Here is a 20,820-nt window from a genome sequence, read left to right on the forward strand (position 1 = left end):
GGGGATGAAGCGCTGACAAGGCATGTAGCTGTACGGGGAATGGTGCTTTCTAGATGCCTGTGAAAGCCAATCTGCCATTACTTAAATTGTCTTTGTCTTCTTCTTTCCAGCTGACATCATCTCTACAGTAGAATTCAACCACACCGGAGAATTACTAGCAACAGGGGACAAGGGGGGCCGTGTTGTAATATTTCAACGTGAGCAGGAGGTAAGTGTCAGCGAATGCAAAATGCCCGTTTTATCCTTTTAAGAGAAGCTTCCTGCTGTTTCCTAATCCGTATGTGTCACTCCTAACCTCAGGTCTCTCCTGGCACACTCCAAACTGAAAAGCGACTATTAACATAAGCAGGACCAGATTTTGTCTTGTGAAACACCCTCCAAAAACATGTTGCAGTTCCTGCATCCCTTTCCTCTGGTTGCAGCTCTCTGCAGCCGGGTGTAACCTGGATCAGGAGCATTTGTGTGTGGTGTTGGTGTCTGTCTCATAGCTAACACCCCCCAAAACCCTCTCACACCACCAAAATGTCCAGAAAGCATAGATGGATGAAACCATCGCGTTGCCCCTCTGAACACATTCCGAAGCTGTCCCGGTCAGCTGGGCTGGCACGGTGCACGCGGCGTCGCACGGCCTGAGCTGGCGGGAGCCGTCCTCCCCTGTGGGTGTGTTTGGTGCCGGGGGAAGGGATGAGTCCGGCCTGGCCATGGAAAATGTCACGGTCTGACGATGGTTTTAAATTTTTCTCGAAGTTATTTCTATATAAACTGGAGAGAACCGATTGGTTAAAGGTTACACTCATAGCCACTTCATCAACCTTTCCAGCAGTATTTCATTTCTCATTTCTCTCTCATTTTATTATTCTACTGCTTTTCTTGAACTTTAAGCTTCCTAATGTCACACCAGGTGTATTCCGTTCAGCTCCTACTTTGGAGCTGGACTGCGCCCCAGGGGACAAGCAGAGCTTCACTGGCCCAAATGCATTGTTTCCCTGCGGGAAGTTCATCTCCACGGTAGTTCTCATTTAATTTCCTCAGCCCCGTTCGGAGCCTGGTGCTGGGCGGTTCACCGCCGGGATCTGCAGATACACGATACCTTACGAGTCTGAGCCGTGGCACGCAGCGTCAGTGCCTGCAGAGGCTGTGTCCCGTTCCTGGGTGCTTTATTCGCGCTTTATGTTTGTGCACCTGCGGGGCAAACGCTGTCCTGTGCAGGTGACGTGGTGCCAGCGGCTCCCCCGGCGCTGGTTTCAGTGCCCGGCAGGAGCCAGTGCTCGGTCCCAGCCCTTCACTGGGGCCGGCCGGCGCGGCGGGCTCCATTCCCGCTCCGTTCCCACCGAGCACACCGGCGTGCGGGAGCCGCCGCGCCAGGAGAGGCCGTGCCTTGGCTTTCAGACCTGCGCTGCGCCACCGCGACCGCGCGCTCACCGTCACTTAGCAAACCGCAGAGAGCTAAAGTGTCAACAGAAAACGTTCTCTCGCTCTCTGTGCCTCACACCGCCCTGTTCCCCTTCCTGCAGAGCAAAAACCAGCCCCATCGCAGGGGAGAGTACAATGTCTACAGCACCTTCCAGAGCCACGAGCCGGAGTTCGATTACCTGAAGAGTTTGGAGATAGAGGAGAAGATCAATAAGATACGATGGCTCCCGCAGCAAAACGCAGCCTATTTCCTGCTCTCCACCAACGGTACGTGCCCGCGGCTGGGTGAGCGCCAGCGCTGCCCTCCCACCGCCTCCGTCCCGGGGCCCCGACAGCCAGCGGGGACCTGCTCCGTAGTGTTGCTTTGGGAAAAAGATATGTCAAGAAACTGTCGGCTCCCTTCAAGCGTGCCACGGGTGTCACGGGGGAGCAGGAACCTGGCCGGGCCTGTCTGGCAGAGGTCGATTCCCGTGCACCACATTTTGTCCTTATTTCGCAGCATCCGTTCCCTGCAAGGGAGGGAGTCTTTGTCCCCTGATGACAATTTATATTTTTTATTTTTTGGATCTTGGGAACTTTTGTGTTTTTTTTTAACTTTTTTTTCTTTTTTCTAAAGAACTGCAGCTGATTTGTTTCAATTTGCAGCTGCGTTCAGCTCAGCAGTTCCATGTTATGTTCAGATAAATATCAGGAGGATCCAGGAATATTACTTGGGATGAATGGGACCTTAAGATGGATGTGACTTAATTACTTCAGGGGAAAAGGAGGGGTCTAATTATCTTCCATAACCAACTTACTTTGTATTATAGAATTGACTCTATTGATCATTGTAATAAAATTCAAAGACTTATTAAACTCATTTGGGGGGAGAATCATTGAAATGCAATGAAGATTAATTATAGAGCATAATGTTCTGTTAATTGAGTTTTTAAATAGTTTTTTGATTAACAGGGATATTATCTTTCCATTTGGGATGGTGCTTCATACGCTAGCAGGTTATCAAAATGATGCTTTTAGAAATACTCCCGTGTTTTGCTGTTTCTTTTTGTTCTTACTGTTAAACTAACATTATATATAGAAACCCCCTGAAGTAAAGTGGGTTAATAAAAACAATATTAATGGCACTCTGTTGGAATTGCCGCGTACAGGAGAAAATGAAGATGGATGATATGGTTGTGTATGAAACCTGGTGGAAGTGATGATAAACTACTGATAGAGTCTCTGCCAGGAGTGAGGAAAGAAAACACCATTATTCAGAATAAACCCACGTGTTCCTGGGGCTCCTTCCCCCGGGGCCTCACGGCACGGGGCGGGTGGCAGCCAGGAGGGGACGGGGGCTGCGGGGGGCGGTTCGGAGCTGCCGGCAGTGCGTGGTAAGTGCTGGGCTCTGCGCAGTTTCTGGGTGGGGAAGGTCAGGATGACTTTTGAGTGAGTTACAGGCGCCCTTTCACCTCCTTCGGGGCACCTGCAGGGAGAGCGTCCCTCCACGCCTGCTTTGCTCCTTCGCAGCGCGGTGGTGCCGGCGGCTTGCTGGAACGTCGACTCGCCCATTGCCCTGCTCCACGTGCTCCACGTCCCCTGTGGGGGCGGCCGGGGGGTCAGAGAGGAGGAGAAACAGAACAGCTAATGAGAATTAGGAGAGCTGGCACATCCCTGGAATTTAACACCTTTCCAATTACTGGAAGCTAAACTGATTTGGAAATTAGTCTTGAAAAGTGACCGGTGGCCCCTGGCTAACTGCCCTGTGAGCTAGGAAATGTAGGAGGAAAAAATCTCACGTGGGAATCAGTCGGCTTTCCAGTGGGTGCGCGGGTGTGGGGAAGGGGGGTGTGTGTCCCTGTGTGTGCACGAGTGTGCGACGCGCATCGGCGGCAGGGAGGAGCAGAGCGGCCGTCGGTGGTGCTGGCCCATGCCGCCTCCCTGCACCGCCCCGTCCCTGTGCCAGCACCTCGTCACCTCCTCTGGGGGAAATGGCCCCGTCACTCCATATATCGAACACCAACATTGAAGGCACAACCTGAGGCCTGGGAAATCACTTCTATTGTTTCTCCATTAATCCAATAGTCGTGTTCTGTTGTTCAACCATCTCCTTACTTCTGGAATAAACACACCGGCAGTTGTCCGGCAGGGACAGGAGACACGGGGCTCTGGGGATAAAGTGCTGTGGTGACAGGTACCTCTTCTGTAACCACTTCCAGCAAGCCGCAGGTGGGGACGCAGCAGACTTTTCGCTGTTGAACCAGCCGGCGTGGCCTTGGCGAGTGCGTCGGCGGGCGGCTGGGGAGCAGCCGGCTGTAACGTGCTCCTCTCCTGTCCCCAGATAAGACCGTGAAGCTATGGAAGGTCAGCGAGCGGGACAAGAGACCGGAGGGATACAATCTCAAGGATGAGGACGGCCGTCTCCGAGACCCCTCCATGATCACCATGCTGCGGGTGAGTGCGGGGAGACCCAGGCTGTCAAGGAGCCTTTCTCTTCAGGGGCTTGGATGAAAAATGTTGCCGGTGTCACCTGTGTGCCGCAGTACTGGTAATGCCGGCATGACGCGGCGGGTCGATGTCGGAGGGCAGCTCCTTGTTTCGGAGCCCGGTGCTTTGGCTGATGTGTGGGCAAGGGAGCGGAGGAGGCAGCTGCTGCCGGAGCGGTGCCTGGGCTGTGCTGGCTGTGGGTCGGTGTGCCACGAAGCGCCGCGTTTCATCTCATGTTGGTACCCCGGTGCCCGGGTGCTGCTGCTGCTGCTGCACCGCCCTGCGTCCCCATCCTGGCAAGGAGACAGTTAACGAGCTCTCCCTTCGTCATGCATTCGCAAGCCAACTTCTGCTTTGGGAGCATAAGTACTTCTCTAAATGAGTTTTCCTCCCAGCCTAAGGAGATTAAAACCGGCCTCCTGAATCAAATGTAAACACCTGGGGCTACGTTTTCCATTTACTTCAAGGGGGACGGATGCACAGACCCCATTAAAGCAGCCGCCCCTGTGCCCTGGGAGCGCGTGGCACGGGGAGGTGTGGGGCACGGCAGTGCCTGGCTGCCGGGCATGGCTTTGCCACCCCGGGGGCTGCCTGCGCCTGGCCGTGCTGCCCTGGGGTGGCTTTTCATGATCTTTGATTGGCATATAAAGAGCCAGCTCCGGCCCGAGGCAGTGCGCACCCCCTTAATTCAATCAGAGCTCACCCTGCGCCCCAGGGAGCTGCGCAGCTCTGGCAGCGGGTGCAGGCAGTGCAGGCAGTGCAGGCAGCGGGTGCAGGCAGTGCTGCAGACCCTGACCGTGTGGGCTCCAGCAGTGAGCGGGTGCCCCTCTGCAAACGGGGAGAAGCCGTGCTCCCCTCTGCTTGCTGCGAGAGCAGAAACGGACAGTAACTCCTGTAACCCGTAGACCGAGAAATGCCAAGCATGCAGGAATTCTGTCATGACATTAATCAGCCCAGCCCAGCCTGTAATTTATTAACATCCTGTCAGAATTTGCATTTTGAGTACTTGGGGGCTTTATATTTATATATATAAAATTGTTCCTATGATTACCCTTGGCTCACTTTTATGGCTTCCAGTTGCATCGCAGATGAAGCCATTGAGAACCACAGACAGGTAGTTAATTCCCGGCTCCGTACTGAGCTGCTCTGGTGGCTGGCAGGCGTTTTTCTTTACAGAGCAAGAAAACATTTTATTTCATGTATATATGTATCTGCTGTCATGTTTCAGGCAGCATTTCCAGCCTAATAGGCCGTTCCCTAGACAGCCCGCTGGAGGGGCTTGCTGGGGATCGGGGTGTCGGCGCTGGGGTTTTCCGCGCCCTGCAGGGCTGGGAGGCAGGTTCTGAGGGACGGCAGTGCTAAGGGCTCTCACTGCAGTTGGTGCTTCCTTCGCTGGCTGAATGCGCTGGAAAAGCCCAGGGCTTCCTGAGGAACTGCAGGTCACCCTTTTGCCTACACCTGCCGTCTCTGCAAGGTCAGCATTCGCAAGGGAGCAATTTCTTAGTATTGATTTATTTTTACTTCTAGCGTATTCTTTAAGAACATTGAATTTCTGGGGGAGGTGAAGCAACTCAAGAGTCCAGGATAAATGTGATGTGTTTTTCTTTTCCAGCACAAACTGTATTAAAACTGCCAAAACATCAATGTAACCTCTTAAGCAAAATATTTCATTATGGGAACACTGAGTTTTGACATTTTGAAATGAAACTTTTTAACCTTTCGAAAATGCAGTTTTATCTTTCGGGTTGACCTGGCTGTCAGCTCTGTAGGTGCCACCATGTCCATCATGGGGTTCTAAGTGACAAGCGGCTGAATATGATCCCGCAGTGTGCCCAGGTGGCCAAGAAAGCCAACGGCATCCTGGCTCGTATTAGAAATAGTGTGGCCAGCAGAAGCAGGGAGGTGACTGTGCCCCTGTACTCGGCACCGGTGAGGCCACACCTCGAGTATTGTGTCCAGTTTTGGGCACCTCAATACAAGAGAGCTATCGAGGTGCTGGAGCGAGTGCAGAGGAGGGCAGCGAGGCTGGTGAAGGGCCTCGCAGACAAATCATAGGAAGAGCGGTTGAAGGAGCTGGGAGTGTTTAGTTGGAGGAGGAGGAGGCTGAGAGGAGACCTCATCACTCTCTACAACTGTTTGAAAGGACACTGTAGAGAGGTTGGTGCTGGTCTCTGCTCACAGGTAATTAATGACAGAACAAGAGGGAATGGCTTCAAGCTCCACCAGGGGAGGTTTAGACTGAACATTAGGAAAGAATTTTTCACAGAAAGAGTGGTCGGGCATTGGAATAGACTGCCCAGGGAGGTGGTTGAGTCACCATCCCCGGATGTGTTTAAGAGACGTTTAGAGGTGGTGTTGGGGGATATGGTGTAGGGGAGAACTTTGTAGAGTAGGGTAGATGGTTGGACTCGATGATCCCAAGGGTCTCTTCCAACCTAGACAATTCTGTGATTCTATGATCTCGCCTGCAGTGGCCGCCAGGCGGTCAGACCCACGCTGGCAAGCGTGGGGAGTGCGGGGGGTTGTGTGCCGCAGCCCCATCTGCCCAGACATGCTGGTGGGTTCCCCTTCGCCTGGGCGAGGGAGGCCACGAGGAGTGTGGTGGGTGGCCCTGGGTGAGGGGAGGCCATAAGGAGCATCGTGGGTGGCCCTGGGCCCCTGGCACTGCGTCCTCTCCTGCACGTGGTGCCGGCTCTGCCGCCCTCCCCACGGCACCGCTCGCATCGTCTGTGCGGTGCTCTGCGTGCCCAGGGAGTAAAGCGGTGGTTGAGCTGCTCCCTCCCTCACCCGCGTTACCGACGGGGCTGGGAGGCACAGCCGCCCCTCTGTGTTTGCTGGGGGGTGGGCGCAGGGGTGCCGCGCTGGCGCGTCGGGCTCCCATCCCAACCTGCCTCTGCGCTCCCCGTCTGCTCCCGCTGCGCCGGAGGGGAGCGACTGCAGATCGATCGGGGCCGCAATGAGGGTAATGAGGCCTCGGCGGGGCACATGGGCGGTGCGGTTATGAAAATAAATAGATAATCGTCGTGCTTATCTTCGCTATTGATTGTTGGCGTGAGCTGATTGTGTTTGACCACATCCTGGGCTTGAATTGCCAACCACAGGGCTGATGTGGAGCCGAAAGTCAACTTGTGTGTTTCTGCGAGCGCTCAACCTGAAGTTACACCGTTCAGCCCATCCATCACTGCCGGTGCCCCACGGGGCGTCCCTGAGGAGGGGCAGGGATGCAGAGATGCTGCCGGCATGGCCGATGCCGGGTCCAGCCCTGGGCAGTGCGGTGCTGGGGAATTCCCGTGGACGAGGGCCACCCCCGCAGTGTCCTGGGGCTGCGTGCGGGGTGGGGGCAGCGAGTCCATCCCACCGGGCACCCGCCTGCCCCAGCCCTGCTCACCCCGGCAGCAGCGGTCACCGAGTTTGTCAGGGAAGGAAGGAATTCTGATTTTTTTTTCCCTGTAGAAAGTCATAGTGAAATACCTGAGAATTGGATGCTATTTATTGGAGTCCACTGTCTGCCTCGAAAGTTTCGGCCTTTGTTCTGCGTTCAGTCCATTTATTGCTGGTAGCAGCTCGATGCCGTATGGCGGGAGGCGTTTGCTACCTGGGTCTCTGCCACTGTGCTGAGATCAGGCACTGCGATTCCCCGCTCTCCGGCGAGCAGCCCCGTGGCAGCGTGCAGCTCCTGCTTCACAGCAGCGGGAAGAGGTAAAACACAACGTAAGTGCTCAGTATTACGGTTATTAGTATCTGCCTGCGCAACGCCTGCCGTCCCCGAGGAGGGGAGACTGAGGAGTCTCCCGCCAGCCCCGGTTTGATCTAATGTTTTGATGATTTTACTCAGACAGATATTTACATAGCAGTAACCATTTTGCTGCAGCTCGGTGTATCTTTGACGTTTAATTGTCCCGTGATGCTCACACTTTGGAGTAAAGCCGCATCCACCCACAGTTTAATTTTTGACCACAGACAAACGAAAAAGGGTTTCTAAAACCACCTCGCTACAATCATCGCTTAGCCATTCGTCATAACGGTTTGAATGTACTTGATGAGCATTGTTCTCTGGGGAATTTCTAACCCACATAGTGCAAAAGGAATATTTAACTCTGCTCAGACAGCAAAGTAAGCCTTTTGCCATCATTAGACGAGCTCTACTTATTTGTATAGCCCCCAGTCTAGTAGCTACAGCCCTTCGGCCTCATTTGACAGCCTCCGTGAGCTCTCGAGTGCCGCTCCGTGTACAGCCGTACCTACGCCGTGGGATGTGTGCAGGAAATAATTAACACAAATTATATCCAGGGCTTAAATCTTTTTTAAATACAGAATGTGTTTGCTTTGATCCCACACAGCGCAAGTCAGATTGCGGTGAAACACCGGTGTGTGTCCGCCTGCCGGTACCGTCCCCCCACAGGAGGCGGTGGCTGCGGAGCGCCGGGTGCCGTGCATGGCAAGACGCTGTCTGCGCTTCTGATGAGCAGAACTGGGGGGCCGGGCCGGGGGGAGAGAGCTCCTGGGCCTCCCTTCACGACAGTGAGGGTCTGGTCTTCCCGTTGTTTGTTTGAAGAGAAGCAGCAGCAGCGACCTGTGCTGCTGGCACTGCCTTGGCGCAGGGTCGTGTCTCACCCAGGCTGTCGCTGGCTCAGGAGATGGCCGTGGTGCAGAGGGTGGGTTTCTGTGGTCTCCACTGGGCACCTCCCTGGGCGAGGAGTGACCTTCCCAGGCCAAGTGCAACGCGGGCGCGATGAGCCGGTGCGTCGATGTGGCAGGTTCTTGGTGTTTGTCGCTGTCACGAAGCTCGCTCTGGTTAAGAGCTACCGCTTCACCCTCTCAGTTCCAGCAAAATCCATCATAAATTCTGTTTTATATATCCCATTTTTCCAAAACACTCAGGTTTCTTGGCTCCTGGGGAGGCTGTGCTGTGTTCCCGCTGCATCCAGTGTACCCATGGGCAGCCCCAGAGCGGGACTGTGTGACGGGAGAGGGAAAGGGATGGATGATGCTTCAGAGGAGGACTGCTGTGCTGCTGTATCCCTGCCCCAGCAAAGAGATTTCTCTGTCTTTTCGTTGTATGCATTCTCCAAAACATTATCATTTAAATGACAAAGTAATGTGAAACATTCGGCTTTTTTTGGCTATAAAATGCACATGGCAGAACTAATCAATTTCAAATGATCGCCATCAAACCATTGCTACAGAAATTAAAAAAAAAAAAAGGGTTTCTCATTTTCATTAGTCGCTTACATTGGTCTAAAGCAGCTCAGTGCGTACGGTTTGCACGCTCGGCTGCCCGCTGGCAGCCCGGCCCCTCTGCCCCAGCCGGGCACGCTGGGCTCAGCGCCGGGCTGGTCTGGGACGCGCTGGGGACGTGGGGGGTTACTGGCTCGGGGGTGTCCGACCGTTGTCTCTCTGGAAGCAGCACCCTGGGTGAGGAGGGGAGCGCTTGGCGCGGTGTCCTGGGGAGGCACGGCCAGTCGGCCGGGCTCGGGCACCGAAGTCACCGTGCAGGTGATGGCGGTTCCCCCAGGGCCGGGCAGCGCCAGCCCCTCGTGCCGCGGCTGCGGGTGCAGGAGGGCCTGGCCGGGCCTGGGGACGCGGCGCTCGCAGCACGGCCGTAGCGAGTCTGCGGAGCGGGTCTGCCCCGGCCAGCCAGCGGCAGCACCGACCCCCCGGCACGCGCTGCTGCACCCCCGCCGGCTGCCCTCTGCGGGTGCTTGAGAAGAACTGAAGGAGCCCCTTTTGCCCTTGCTTTTCTCATTTTTTTTGTTTTTCCCAGGTCATGAGTTGAATTCTTTCTTTTCTGGTGAAAACTCATTATTCATCCTTTTAACATTTGTAAATTTGCCTCGAAATGCCGATGACCAGAATTGACCTTTTGGATATTTTTTTCATCTTTTTCCACGGCAATTACACTGCTGGTATCTGTGTCTAGACGTGCTGTAAAAACAATGTGCTGGGCAGAATTACCAAACGGGTTTGGATCGCTTTAAATTTGTGTTTGGTAACACGGCTGTGCTTCTACACACTTCTCCCTGGAAAAGGAGGATAATTGTAAACTGCTAGGTGGGATTTTACTGACACTGGCTCTTTTTCAGCGGGAGAAAGAAGTTTAAAAATATCTTTTCAAACAATTACATCTTTAAGGGGAATGCAATTCTGAGATTGGCATGAAGAGTTCAGGATTTTTAACTTTAGATGAGAAAAATGTTCTGTTTGTTCTTTGGGGTTTCTATTTTAGAGTTTAGGTACAGATGGTGAAAGTAATCCTGGAGTGTAATAACTGAACTGGGACAAATTCTCAGTTACAAACAAACAAAAAAAATCCCATCGTGCTATAAAAATATATGAAGAACGGGAAACCTGGGATGATTTGGGCTGCATGTGGAACGACGCTTGCGGTCAGTGCTCAGCCTTGCACTAAAAACCCTTCGTGAACTGCCCCTCTTTTGGGGGGGGTGTATTTGTGTTGGTGGCATTAGCAGTTGGCCCACATGGATGAACTTCAGGCTTTGAACTCGGCACTTGGTGCCCAGCAGAGACCCCCAGTCCCTGTTGTGGTGGGACCCACTGCCCACAAATGGCTCTCGTTGGCTTCTGCCTGGGGCATCCAGTCGGGACAGAAGGACGACAGCCCCGCTTCTCCCCGCCGCAGGGCTGGGGGCTCCGGGAGGGGGCGTGGGACAGGCAGCGCAGGGACCTTGTGCGCTCCCGCAGTGCGGTGGGGTCTCGGCACACAGCGGGGTACAGTGTCACGCTTTTCTGTGGCCCATCCCCAGTGCTGGAGCCCTGCCGTGTGCCAGCAGCCCGTGGCGGCGCAGTCACTGAGAAGCTGGACACGGCTCCGGCTGGCGGGTCTGCCGGGCAGCACACACTCCCGCTCTGGTGCTGCCGCACTGGCTGCACCAGCCTCCCTGCAGACCTGGTGTCCATGGTCCTCCCCCTCCTCCTGGCCCCCCAGCGGGAACCCAGACCCTTTTGGGGCAGCCTGCACCTTTTGGACCTGCACACGCGGAGGTGAATCCTCAGTCGGCAGCAAGTCTGTGCCTGCATTTCATTGTATGAAAAAAGGCTCAATAGCAGGAGACAGAAGAACTGGTGTTAGTGCGATGCTACGCAGGCAGGGAAACGTCAAGGGAGAAGAGATGAAACCAGAAGCTCTATCGGCTACGTGGACCAGTAATGAGATAACGGGTTTATCCTCCCGCGCGAAGGTACCTTCCACTCTTCATGGGGGGAGGTCCAATAAGACAAAATCCTGAAGAGCATTAAATTGTCAGTCTGCCGTGAAAGTAGTGGTTGATGCGCGTTTTGTCTGCAAAATATTAATCTGCGGGCAGCGTTGGCCAGTTACAGAATATGCGTTTTGTAGGTAAGAAGTAAACACGGGGGAGCGCATTCGGAGGAGCTCAGCTGATGGAGCAGGCGAAGAACCTTGCTGGGTTTATCCGCGCGCAGCTCGCTCTGCTCTCTGATTTGCCGGGAACTGGATTACATTTTCCTCCGCGCAAAGCCAAGGCTGGGGTTAATCTGGGCTTCGGCTGTGACTAATCCCACCTGCCCAAATCCCGCCAGCTCGGCGAGGCTGCGCAGCCAACGGGGCAGCCGTGGCGGCCGGGCTGGTGGGACCTGGCTGAGCCTGGGCATCCATGCTGGCCAGAGAGGGCAGTTTGTGCTGCTGTCAGTGCAGGAGAGGGGGAAGCTCTGCCCTGTCTGCCGTGCACACCGGGCAGTGGGAGCCGCTCCGCTGTTGGCATTGCAGCCACTGCGCTGCCGGGCTGACGTGCCGCCCGTCCCGCTGCACGGAGCAGGCGATGGCCGAGCTTTGACTGCACTTGGTGCTGAGGCTTGGTAACCCCTGACCAGGTGGGGACCAGATAGACCCCTAAAAGGGGATTGTTTATTGATTTTTTTTTTTTTAATGGCTGCTACTGGGGGTCGGATGTGGATCTCAGCATAAGTCCAGTGCAGCTGCATTGTGCTGAGAAGATTTCCATGGAGGTGACTGAGGGCAAAAGCTCCCTCTCCATTACCCAGAAAAGGGTGCGTGGTCCCAGCACTGCCGAGCCTGCGGTCGCCCCCTCCCTGCCTGCTCCTGGCCCGGAGATGGTGCAGAGGCAGGTGCAGGACCCGCAGCACAGCAGTGCTGCGGTGGAAGCAGCATGGATGCTTTGCTTGTCCGCACGGGGCTTTCCCTTCGTGCCAGCCTTGCCACTGTCACACCCTTGAGGAATTCTTGTCCCCCAGCGTGTCCCGTGGGGAGTCCCAGCAGCGCTTACGCATTGCCCGTGGGCGGGTGAATCCCGTCTCGCCGCGGGGCTGAGCTGGGGGTGTCGCGTCACCCGTCCGACCCCCAGTAAGGGCAGCGCAGACACGGCACACGCTGGACTTGTGCCTGTGGGAGGTTACGTGACCATGGCTTCCCGGGAGCTGAGGCCTTCATCGTCCTCCCCCATATATTGGCTCGTGTTTTGAACACGCTGCGTGCCGTACAGCTCCTCTGGGCAGAGGATGAGGTTTCCCTGAGAAACACCAAATCTCTGCACCTCTTGAGGCCGCGGCCGTCACAGTGCTGTGAGTGAGGAGGAGAGGCTCTGCCACACGAAGCCTCAGGAGCGGGGAGCACTTGGTGACAGTCAACATGACGGACAGTGAAAGGGGGAAACCTGGGGGGAACGGGGCAAAGTGGTGAAGTGGCAGCAAGGACTGACATGGTGGTACCCGTGCTCGGGGGCTGGAGGTGGCAGGAGGACGTGGGGCACCAGCGGTGGGATGGGGCCCGGGCGCCGCCGCCCTCCACCCCCCAACCACGGAGAAAATGAATTTTACAGCTCAAGGGAGGATTAGTGCCTCATTAACTCTGGAAAGGGGAAGCCTTTGCCAGACACGGCGAGAGGGATCGAGTGCCGTGTGCGCTTTGAGTGAGTGGGACCGGCTCTTTTGCAGGGGTGCCTGCTAAAGGCAGAAAGAAAAATTGAGACATATTTTGTTTCAGATGAAAAATGACTGGCATTTCCCCCCTTCCTTAAAACAGAAATTAATTTAATTTATTAGTGGTTTATTTTATTTGACAGCCTTTCTATGTACTTGATGCGGTTTGTTACACTGAATTACCCTTTAATAATGGGTATATATAATACCAGCGCCTGCCCTGCGGGTTGGCGCTGTAATTGAAGGGATGTGCCGGGGAGGTCTGTGCCATTGAGGATTGCCATGGCAATGCTGGGGGCAGCGGGTGGTTGAGGCAGACACTGGCTGGGACTCTGCGTGCTGCAAAAAAAAAAAAAAAACCAAGTTTCAGTCGCGGTCAGGCTGCCCCGTTTGTTAGGAGCTTTCTCTCCACCGCCACTGCCTGCTGCCGCCCTGCCTGCCCTGCTGGGCCGGGACAGCGTGGCTGCGGGGTCTTCCCTCACACCCCCCGTCTTTCCCATTGCTGTGTGTTATGCAGAAATGTAACAGCGCGGGCGTCTGTCGGCTGCTGGAGAGGGCTCTGGGGCACTGGGGCTCACAGTGAGGGGCACCAGCAAGGCAAGAGGCAGCCGGGAGCATGGGGATGAGCGAGGAGAGGGGTGCAGAGGGCTCTTCTCTGCTCGGGATTCCCATCTTGGTGGGGGCGCGCGTCAGTGTCGGCACCGGGCTGGGGCTGTTGGCACGGACTCGCGTCGGCCTCCCCGGCGGTGGCGGCGTTTCCAGCCGGCTTCGGGGCAGACTTTGGCAGAGAAGACATTAAACGCAGGCAGGGCCCAGCCTGCGCCGGGCAGCCGCTCCCCTTCACTGTCCCAAGACAGCGTTTGCCGTCCACTGCGGGATTTCTGCTGCCGAGGGATGAGATCCCCGAGGCCGTGTCTGCTCCCAGTGCGCTCCTGGCTGCTCCTGCCTCAAAATGTCACCGCTTTCAGGTTTCAGTACTTATTGATGATACCCTCAAAGCAAAAGCTCACAGCATGGGGTGAGAAGGGCCGTGGACACACTGCTTTCCATATTCCAGTGCAGATTCTTGCCACCATAAGAGGTAAAAAAGTCCTGCCTTAATGAGTACTCACAGATGACCATGTTTGTTCCTCTCATGTGGTTTTACCTGGTGACGGACCAAGTTCCAGACATAAAACACTGCCCAGAATTTGGCTCTGAAGTAACATGAGAATTTTCTTGGCTGAAGAGTTTACCTTGGCTCCGTGGTTGTGCGTGGCTGCCGTAGAAGGACCGGGCAGGGGGCTGTGCTGGGCGCTGGCAGTTGCAGATGGCCGCGCTGTTGGGGCTGAGCCCCGGGCGCTTTGCCCCGCAGTGCGCACCGCAGGGGACGGGGACTGGGCTGGGGCTGACCCCGCGGTGCGGTCGGGCCGCGCAGCATCACCGCGCTGAGCGGAGTCCTCTGCCGAAGCCTTTGCTGTACCGATTTTTGTGCCTGGAGAGGCCTGGTGTAACCGTTGAACCCTTTCCCTTTGCACAACCGTCATGTTTCCGATGGTCTGAATGACAGCCCGGCTCCTGTAATCCCTGAGCACGACGCGAGCCTCCGTCCCCAGATGGCTGAGCAGAGTTGCCTTCCAGCGGCAAACGATGCATCATTGACTGTGTCAGGCTGAATTAGCAGGCAGGCTCGTCACATTAAGCTCAGGCTCTGAGCTGGCAGTCCCTCTGCTCTCGTGTCACTCGAACTGGCTGTCACACTCCCGTCCCCACCTCTGCAGCCATGGGAAATCTCTTTGGGCAGCGCACAGATAATATACACAGTAATGAAGTAGCTCGAGGGAACAGCTTACTGGCAGACGGGAGCGCAGACTGACACCTTGCTAGTGTATTAAGTTGCCTTCAGAGCGTTATGTATGTCTGACGTTATTGCTTACACCGCTCCTTGCATATGCTATTCCTACTGTATCTCTCCATCCCCCAATGTTTACGTGAGTTATGCTTATTAATCCAAAGGCGAACGTGTCTATCTCTGTTTCTAAGTCCCTCCATCTGTCCCTGCCCTGTGCGTTCCCTTTCCCTGTCTCTTCTCATCTCTTACCTTCATCATTTCACTGTGAAACAAATGCAAAGAAGTTAAAAGAAAAATCTGTTCTGACTGGCTCCCTCAAGAAATATATTTCTGTTAGAAGTGCTCCAGGAATTTCAGATTCTGGTTAACAATTACAAAACAAGGCAGAAGTGGGTTTTGGTTTGTTTGGTTTTTTTCAAAGAAGGAGCGGTTGCTGCAGCAGAGATCCGAACCTGGTTGACTGGGCTCTCGCTGCCTCGCAGCAATCTAACCGTACTGGTGCCTCTTTCACAAGTAAAGGGCTTTTGTGCCTGCTCGTCCTTCTGTTTGTACACTGAGAAAGGCGTTAGTTTCCCTGGTGAGAGCGCGGTAAGAGGTGGGTGGGATGGAGCGCTGGCAGCCAGTGCTCTGTGGGCACCAGCCGTGGCCGCGGGGGTGTCCCCCTGTGCCGGGTGCTGGCGTGGGTTGGGTGGGAGGGACGGACCCTGGCCCTGGGTGCTGATGCTCTGCTTTCCATCCCACAGGTACCTGTGCTCCGGCCCATGGACCTGATGGTGGAGGCCACCCCCCGGCGGGTGTTTGCCAATGCTCATACCTACCACATCAACTCCATCTCTGTCAACAGCGACTACGAGACCTACATGTCGGCGGATGACCTCAGGATAAACCTGTGGAACTTTGAAATCACAAATCAAAGTTTTAGTATCCTTTGGTGCGCGCAGCCCGGCGGCCCCTGGGGCGGTCCCAGTCCGGCCAAGAGCAGCAGTAAGGGAGGTGCCGCAGCGGGCAGGTGTGGTGTGAAAGCGCTGGGAGCCCAGACGCGGGCAGGCGTCAGTGGGAGAATGAGAAAGCTGGACGGGGAGACGGGTCCGTGGTGAGGGTGAGCGGCGGAGGGGGGACCTGCGAGGTGCGGCTCTGCGGGAAGCAGTAGAGCCATGCCTGTGTCTGCTGTGATGGAGACCGGGCAGGCCGCGCAGCGTCTCGCCTGGCCCCATCCCCGCGCCCCCATCACAGTGCCTCGGTGCAGGAGCTTCATCCCCTGGCCGGGGCCCGCAGGGGCTCACGAGTGTGAAATGGTGCTGTCCTCCCTGCAGCCGACTGCACGACACCTGAAATCCCGTCCCCAGGTGCCATTACCAGGGCACCTCCCTCTCGTCTGCCCGTGCTGCTGGGCTGAGCTGGGCCGCCAGCGGGACGCCGGGTTGTGTCCGGTGGGCACATTCGGCCATCACACCGAGGCACCGTCTCCGCGGTGCAGGACTCAGCTGGCACCATCGCGACTGCTGCCACCTCGTGTGGGTGACATGATTTTGAATTTTGCCTGCAGGGTCTGCGTGGGGGGGGCGGGAGGGAGGGGGGTCTGCGGGTGATGGGGAAGACAGATGCCTTGGGGAAGATGGGGAGAGGAAATATTAATCGTGCAGTCTCCATTATGCCCTGCAGCGGGGTGACGGGCTGCCAGTCACAGCCGTGCAAATGAGGTCGTGCCAGTCACCCTTGTAACAGCCGCATCAGAAATAATAACAACGGGGCACTAATTGTTGGTGGTATTTGTATAGTGATTTCTGCTGAGAAATCCCCAGGGCATGTGGCAGGTTTGGGCAGCTGGAGAGGATTTCAGCAGTCACAGGCATGTGGCTGGTGGGGGCTCGAAGCAAGTACCGTTGAGCAGTGCTGCAACGTGTGCTGCTTTTTGGAGAAGAAGGTGAGGAGTGCTGAACGGGGGTAAAACCTCAGGGAGTTTAGGTGGCTCAAGGGAGTTTGGCGAAGGTGCAAGTGCAAAATGCTTGCTAAGAATTGATGGAGAAACGTCACCACCAGAGCAATGTCACTCAGATGTCCCATCCCACTGGCTTGCTTGTTGGTGTCACCTCTGCCCGGCGCCATGGAGCCCCTTCCCGGGGTGTCCCTGGTTTGGCTGCGTTTGGCCGAGCTGCGGGACCAGCCCCGCTGGGCTCTCCGCAGGTACCTGATGGGGCGTTGGGTGACGCTGGCACTGGGGGGAGGACAGCCGCGGCAGCACAGCCTGCCCGCCCGGGGAGGTGAGGAGCACGTCACCGGTTTTCACTGTTGTTGGTACAAACCAAATCTGTTCCCTGACAGAGCTGAGAAGAGGCAGTGCTGTGGATTGGAGTTTCTTGATTTTGTTCACATCACACAGCTGCTGCACAGTGCGATGGGATTTGAACCCTCTGCTGAGCACAGCGTGGGGGCTGTCGTCAGGGAGTTATTGTTGGTCAGAAGTGCGGCACCACTACAGAACTGTGGGGAGTGGAGCGGCATCGTGACACAGTGCGGTCCTGTACCGCGTCTCATTGCAGACTGTCAGAATGCCTTACCATCACCAGCACCTCCAGGCTTGCGGCAGTTGGGGACGGAGCGGTCGCTGTCCTGCAGGGCCACGCTGGGCTCAGGTCGGGCTTCAACCGGGATCCAGGTTCTGCTGCAAACCCACAGCATGGCCGGGCTTTGAAACCACGCAGGGGCTGTGAACTGCGGCGGCTTCTTCTGCGGAATGCTTGCTGTTGTAGGACACCCCACAGGGGTGAGAAATTCATATCTGCTGCTTCTTTATTTTTTTTTTCAACTCTTGTCTTGCCAGGAACAGCGGGACCTTGATTTGCTGTCCAGGGCGTGAGGAAAGGGGGTGCTTCTTTCTCCCCCTCTGCATAGCGGGTATATTCCCGCGCTGGGTGTCTGGCTTGCACTGTAGGATCTGAAGCTGCTTCCACCGGTGACTGCTGGCTCGGTGTCAGCCCAGGACAGATGATTGTTGGCCGTCCCCATGTGGCACCGGGAGGCTCTGTGGGGCTGCGCAGGTCCTCACCAGCACTGTCCACGAGGCCTGGGGATGGGGTGTGCAGCTCAGTTTTGAACCCAGCATTTCACCGAGCCCAAGCATGTGAAATGTTTTGGAAACTACACATCCCTGGGTAGGCACCCCAGGGCTGTGGTGGTTTTCTGTTGGTTGTCATGGTCTGGGTTTTGGTTCCCCCCCCTGTTGTTTTCGGGGCAGTTACTCGCTGTGCCCCAGTGCTGCAATAGAGGATGTTTACCCTGGCCTGGGCGGTGGGCAGAGTCAGGTCCGATGTGGTGCAGGGGGGCTCCAGGCTGCCGTATCGGAGCTGCAGTATCAGAACAGAACATGTGATGGACGTTGGCTTTGGCAGGTGCAGGCTGGTCCCAGCTCGGCACTGCGTTTCTCCCCAGGACGCTGCTGCTGTCCCGGGAAGATGTGGTTTGCACCGGGCGAGGGGGAGCCCAGGAGCCCAGGGACATCAGCAGGAGGGGCAGCGGGAGGAGCGGGCTCTGGGCCGGGCTACGTGGGGCTCCTTGACTCGCCCTGCCAGACATTGTTGACATCAAGCCGGCCAACATGGAGGAGCTGACAGAGGTGATCACGGCCGCCGAGTTCCACCCGCACCACTGCAACACCTTTGTCTACAGCAGCAGCAAAGGCACCATCCGGCTGTGCGACATGCGCACCTCCGCCCTCTGCGACCGCCACGCCAAGTGTGAGTACAGCCAGTGGCCAGGATGGGGTCCTCTCTGGGTTAAAAGAGCCCAAAAAAGGGAGCGCAGAGACTGACCTGGGCTCAGGTTTCCACTGCCACCTCACCTCATCCTCCCTCCGGCTGTGCGGGGCCGTGGTCCTGCGCGCCCCTCCGCGTCCCCATGGCCATCTGCCCTCAGCCCTGCCCATCCCGAAAGCAGCAGCTTCCCTGGGTCCCGGCCCCGCAGCCTTTGGGGAGCACGTTAAAACCCCGGGGTGATGTCTGGGCAGCGGCGGGTCCGAGGGGTCGTTGGGGTGTTGGGGCACAGCAACTATGGAGCCGTCAATGCCAGAAGCTGGAGTGCTGTGTTTCTTCAGGCCGTTTGTCCAAATAGCCTCATGTCCTCATGTCCCTGTTGGCAACAGGGGTTGGTGCCTCAGGGTGAGGATGCGCAGGAAAGACCCCTCAAAAATTGGAGTAAGCCGGGCAGGTGGGGAGCTTGTCCTTGGTGCTCCCCGGGCTGATGCGACGGGCGAGCTGCTGCTGGTTCCTGCTCAGCCTGTACGTGTCGGGGGCGTCGCTGGAAATATTCTCCGTATCACAACTGCTCAGTGAAACACTGGCACGAGCACCTACGGCATTTATGGGTGGGCTGGCAAATACCCGTTGCTGTTCCTCGTGCCCTAGCCCTTCCTGGCAGGCAGCTCTGTGCTGAGCGTGGCGCTGTAAATAAGACACAGAGATGGGACAGACCTAAAGGAGCTTGGTATCTGCCTTAAAGACGGCGAACTGGGCAGAAGCAAGGGCTGCTGTGCTGTGGGACTGGACCTCTGTGTCTCCTCTTCTTGTCTGAGTTTTCTTCAGAAAATGGCCAGTATCTTGTGGGAAATGAAGGAGATTTTCAGTATTTCAAGTGTGATCATGTTACAGCAACAACACGCACAAAGCGGGTGTGAGTTACGGGAGCCCAATGCTGGTAATCTTCGTCCAGAGAGCACCGGGCTGTGTTTCGGCTTTAGGTTTCCTAGGGGCAATAGGGAATTACACACCAGCTACTGCTTTTGCGCTCTTGAGCTGCGGTTGCAGTATGATACCTGGTTTTAAACTGGAGTAAAATGGATGGAGAAGGCGGCTGACGTCGCTGTCTGGAGATTCGGAAATGTGGAATGGCAGTTTTCCCAAATCCTGAGCAAAACACACCTTTCTATTCTTGCATTTCCCAACCGTGTCTCGCAGTCCTACAGTGACAGCTCCCAGCAGAGAATCAGAATACGATTAAGGAGCAAACAAAATGAATTTTCCTGACACCTTGGCGGCAGAAGCCCCCCTGGCATTCCCCTTTGTTTGGGTACTGCTGCGTCCCTGCCGCTCTGGGCGAGCGCACCGGCCAGCGGTGACTCCCGGCTGCGTTTGACCTCTCCCGTGACATTCCCTTATTGATTCCCTCCAGCCCTCGGAAGCATCAGCCTCAGTCGATTGCAGTTCAGCAGATGTGTGAGTCGAAATTGAGACAGTTCATCAGAGTTCAAAATGAAAAGCAACACTGGCTTTTGGAGGCGAATCTCCAACGGAGACATTTAATAACTGTCAGTATTTAATAAAAATGCAGAAGATAGCACTGCACCTCCCAGTCATGTTTATTTAGATAGATGCAGTGTGCTGCTCGGGGACAGCTTTTACTTATGTGCTTCTCTTATTAAATTCTGTTTGCCCATTTTATTTGAGGCTTCTGCGATCAGTGACGCTCTGCGTCTTCCTCCAGCTGCGTATCCGGCCCAAGAGCGAGCATCAGCATCCGTGCGGGCGTGCCGGCGCTGCGGGGATGCCATGAGCCAAGCGCTACGACACCGAGAGGGGCAGTGGTCCTGCGAGGGGGTACCTGCCAGGGCACAGCATGCACAAAGAAATCGCATGCGTTGTCCGCAGCACCACAGGAAGCCAAAGGGGAGATGGGGGTTTCTGGAGCACCAGCAGAAGCAGTCCTGCTCTGAAAAGCATATGGGAAAGCGAGGAAAAACCCCGTTGGGGGTTACTACAGTTATTTCCCCATAGCAAAAGACATTGGGCTTTCCACTTGTTTTTTATGGAGTCACCTGTGATTGTACCTACCAAACTCCTGAAACAGAAGGCTCAAAATACAGCCCCTTTCCCAAAGGAGGACCATTGCCTTCTTGTCTTTCCACTGCTGACTCCCTTACAGCAACACTACCGAGCGTTTCTTCTCTGCTGAAAACAGTTTCAGCTTTGGTTAGAAATAAGCAGCACACAAAGCTGCTTTGATAAGGTAACCAACAGCTTACAGATTCTTGCCGGCCAATACTGCAGATGTCTTTCTAAAACAAGCCCCCCTCCTCGTATTTGGGCAGCACTGCTGCCTTTCGGGGAGGCCCCCGGGAGGAGGACCCAGCCAGGCTCGGGGTCGCAGCTGTGTCCCACGCGCGTGGCGGAAAGGCTGCCCGTCCCCCTGCGGAGCGGGGTCGC

At 55.9% G+C, this 20,820-nt stretch overlaps 1 protein-coding gene across 2 annotated transcripts in view; it reads left to right on the forward strand.

Annotated features, from left to right (window-relative positions):
- PPP2R2B (protein phosphatase 2 regulatory subunit Bbeta) overlaps positions 1-20,820 on the forward strand; it is a gene marked incomplete at its 5' end in the record, with an annotated part of 99,486 nt that overhangs the window by 71,694 nt on the left and 6,972 nt on the right. For both annotated transcript variants that reach the window (XM_082489949.1, XM_082489950.1), the window contains 5 exons: positions 111-208; positions 1,515-1,680; positions 3,734-3,846; positions 15,370-15,547; positions 18,196-18,360. In XM_082489949.1, the coding sequence (XP_082346075.1) occupies positions 111-208; positions 1,515-1,680; positions 3,734-3,846; positions 15,370-15,547; positions 18,196-18,360 (720 nt within the window). The remainder of the gene's footprint in view (positions 1-110; positions 209-1,514; positions 1,681-3,733; positions 3,847-15,369; positions 15,548-18,195; positions 18,361-20,820) is intronic.

The sequence above is a fragment of the Vanellus vanellus genome (assembly GCF_965231255.1).
Source record: "Vanellus vanellus genome assembly, chromosome: 13".
Lineage (NCBI taxonomy): Eukaryota > Metazoa > Chordata > Aves > Charadriiformes > Charadriidae > Vanellus > Vanellus vanellus.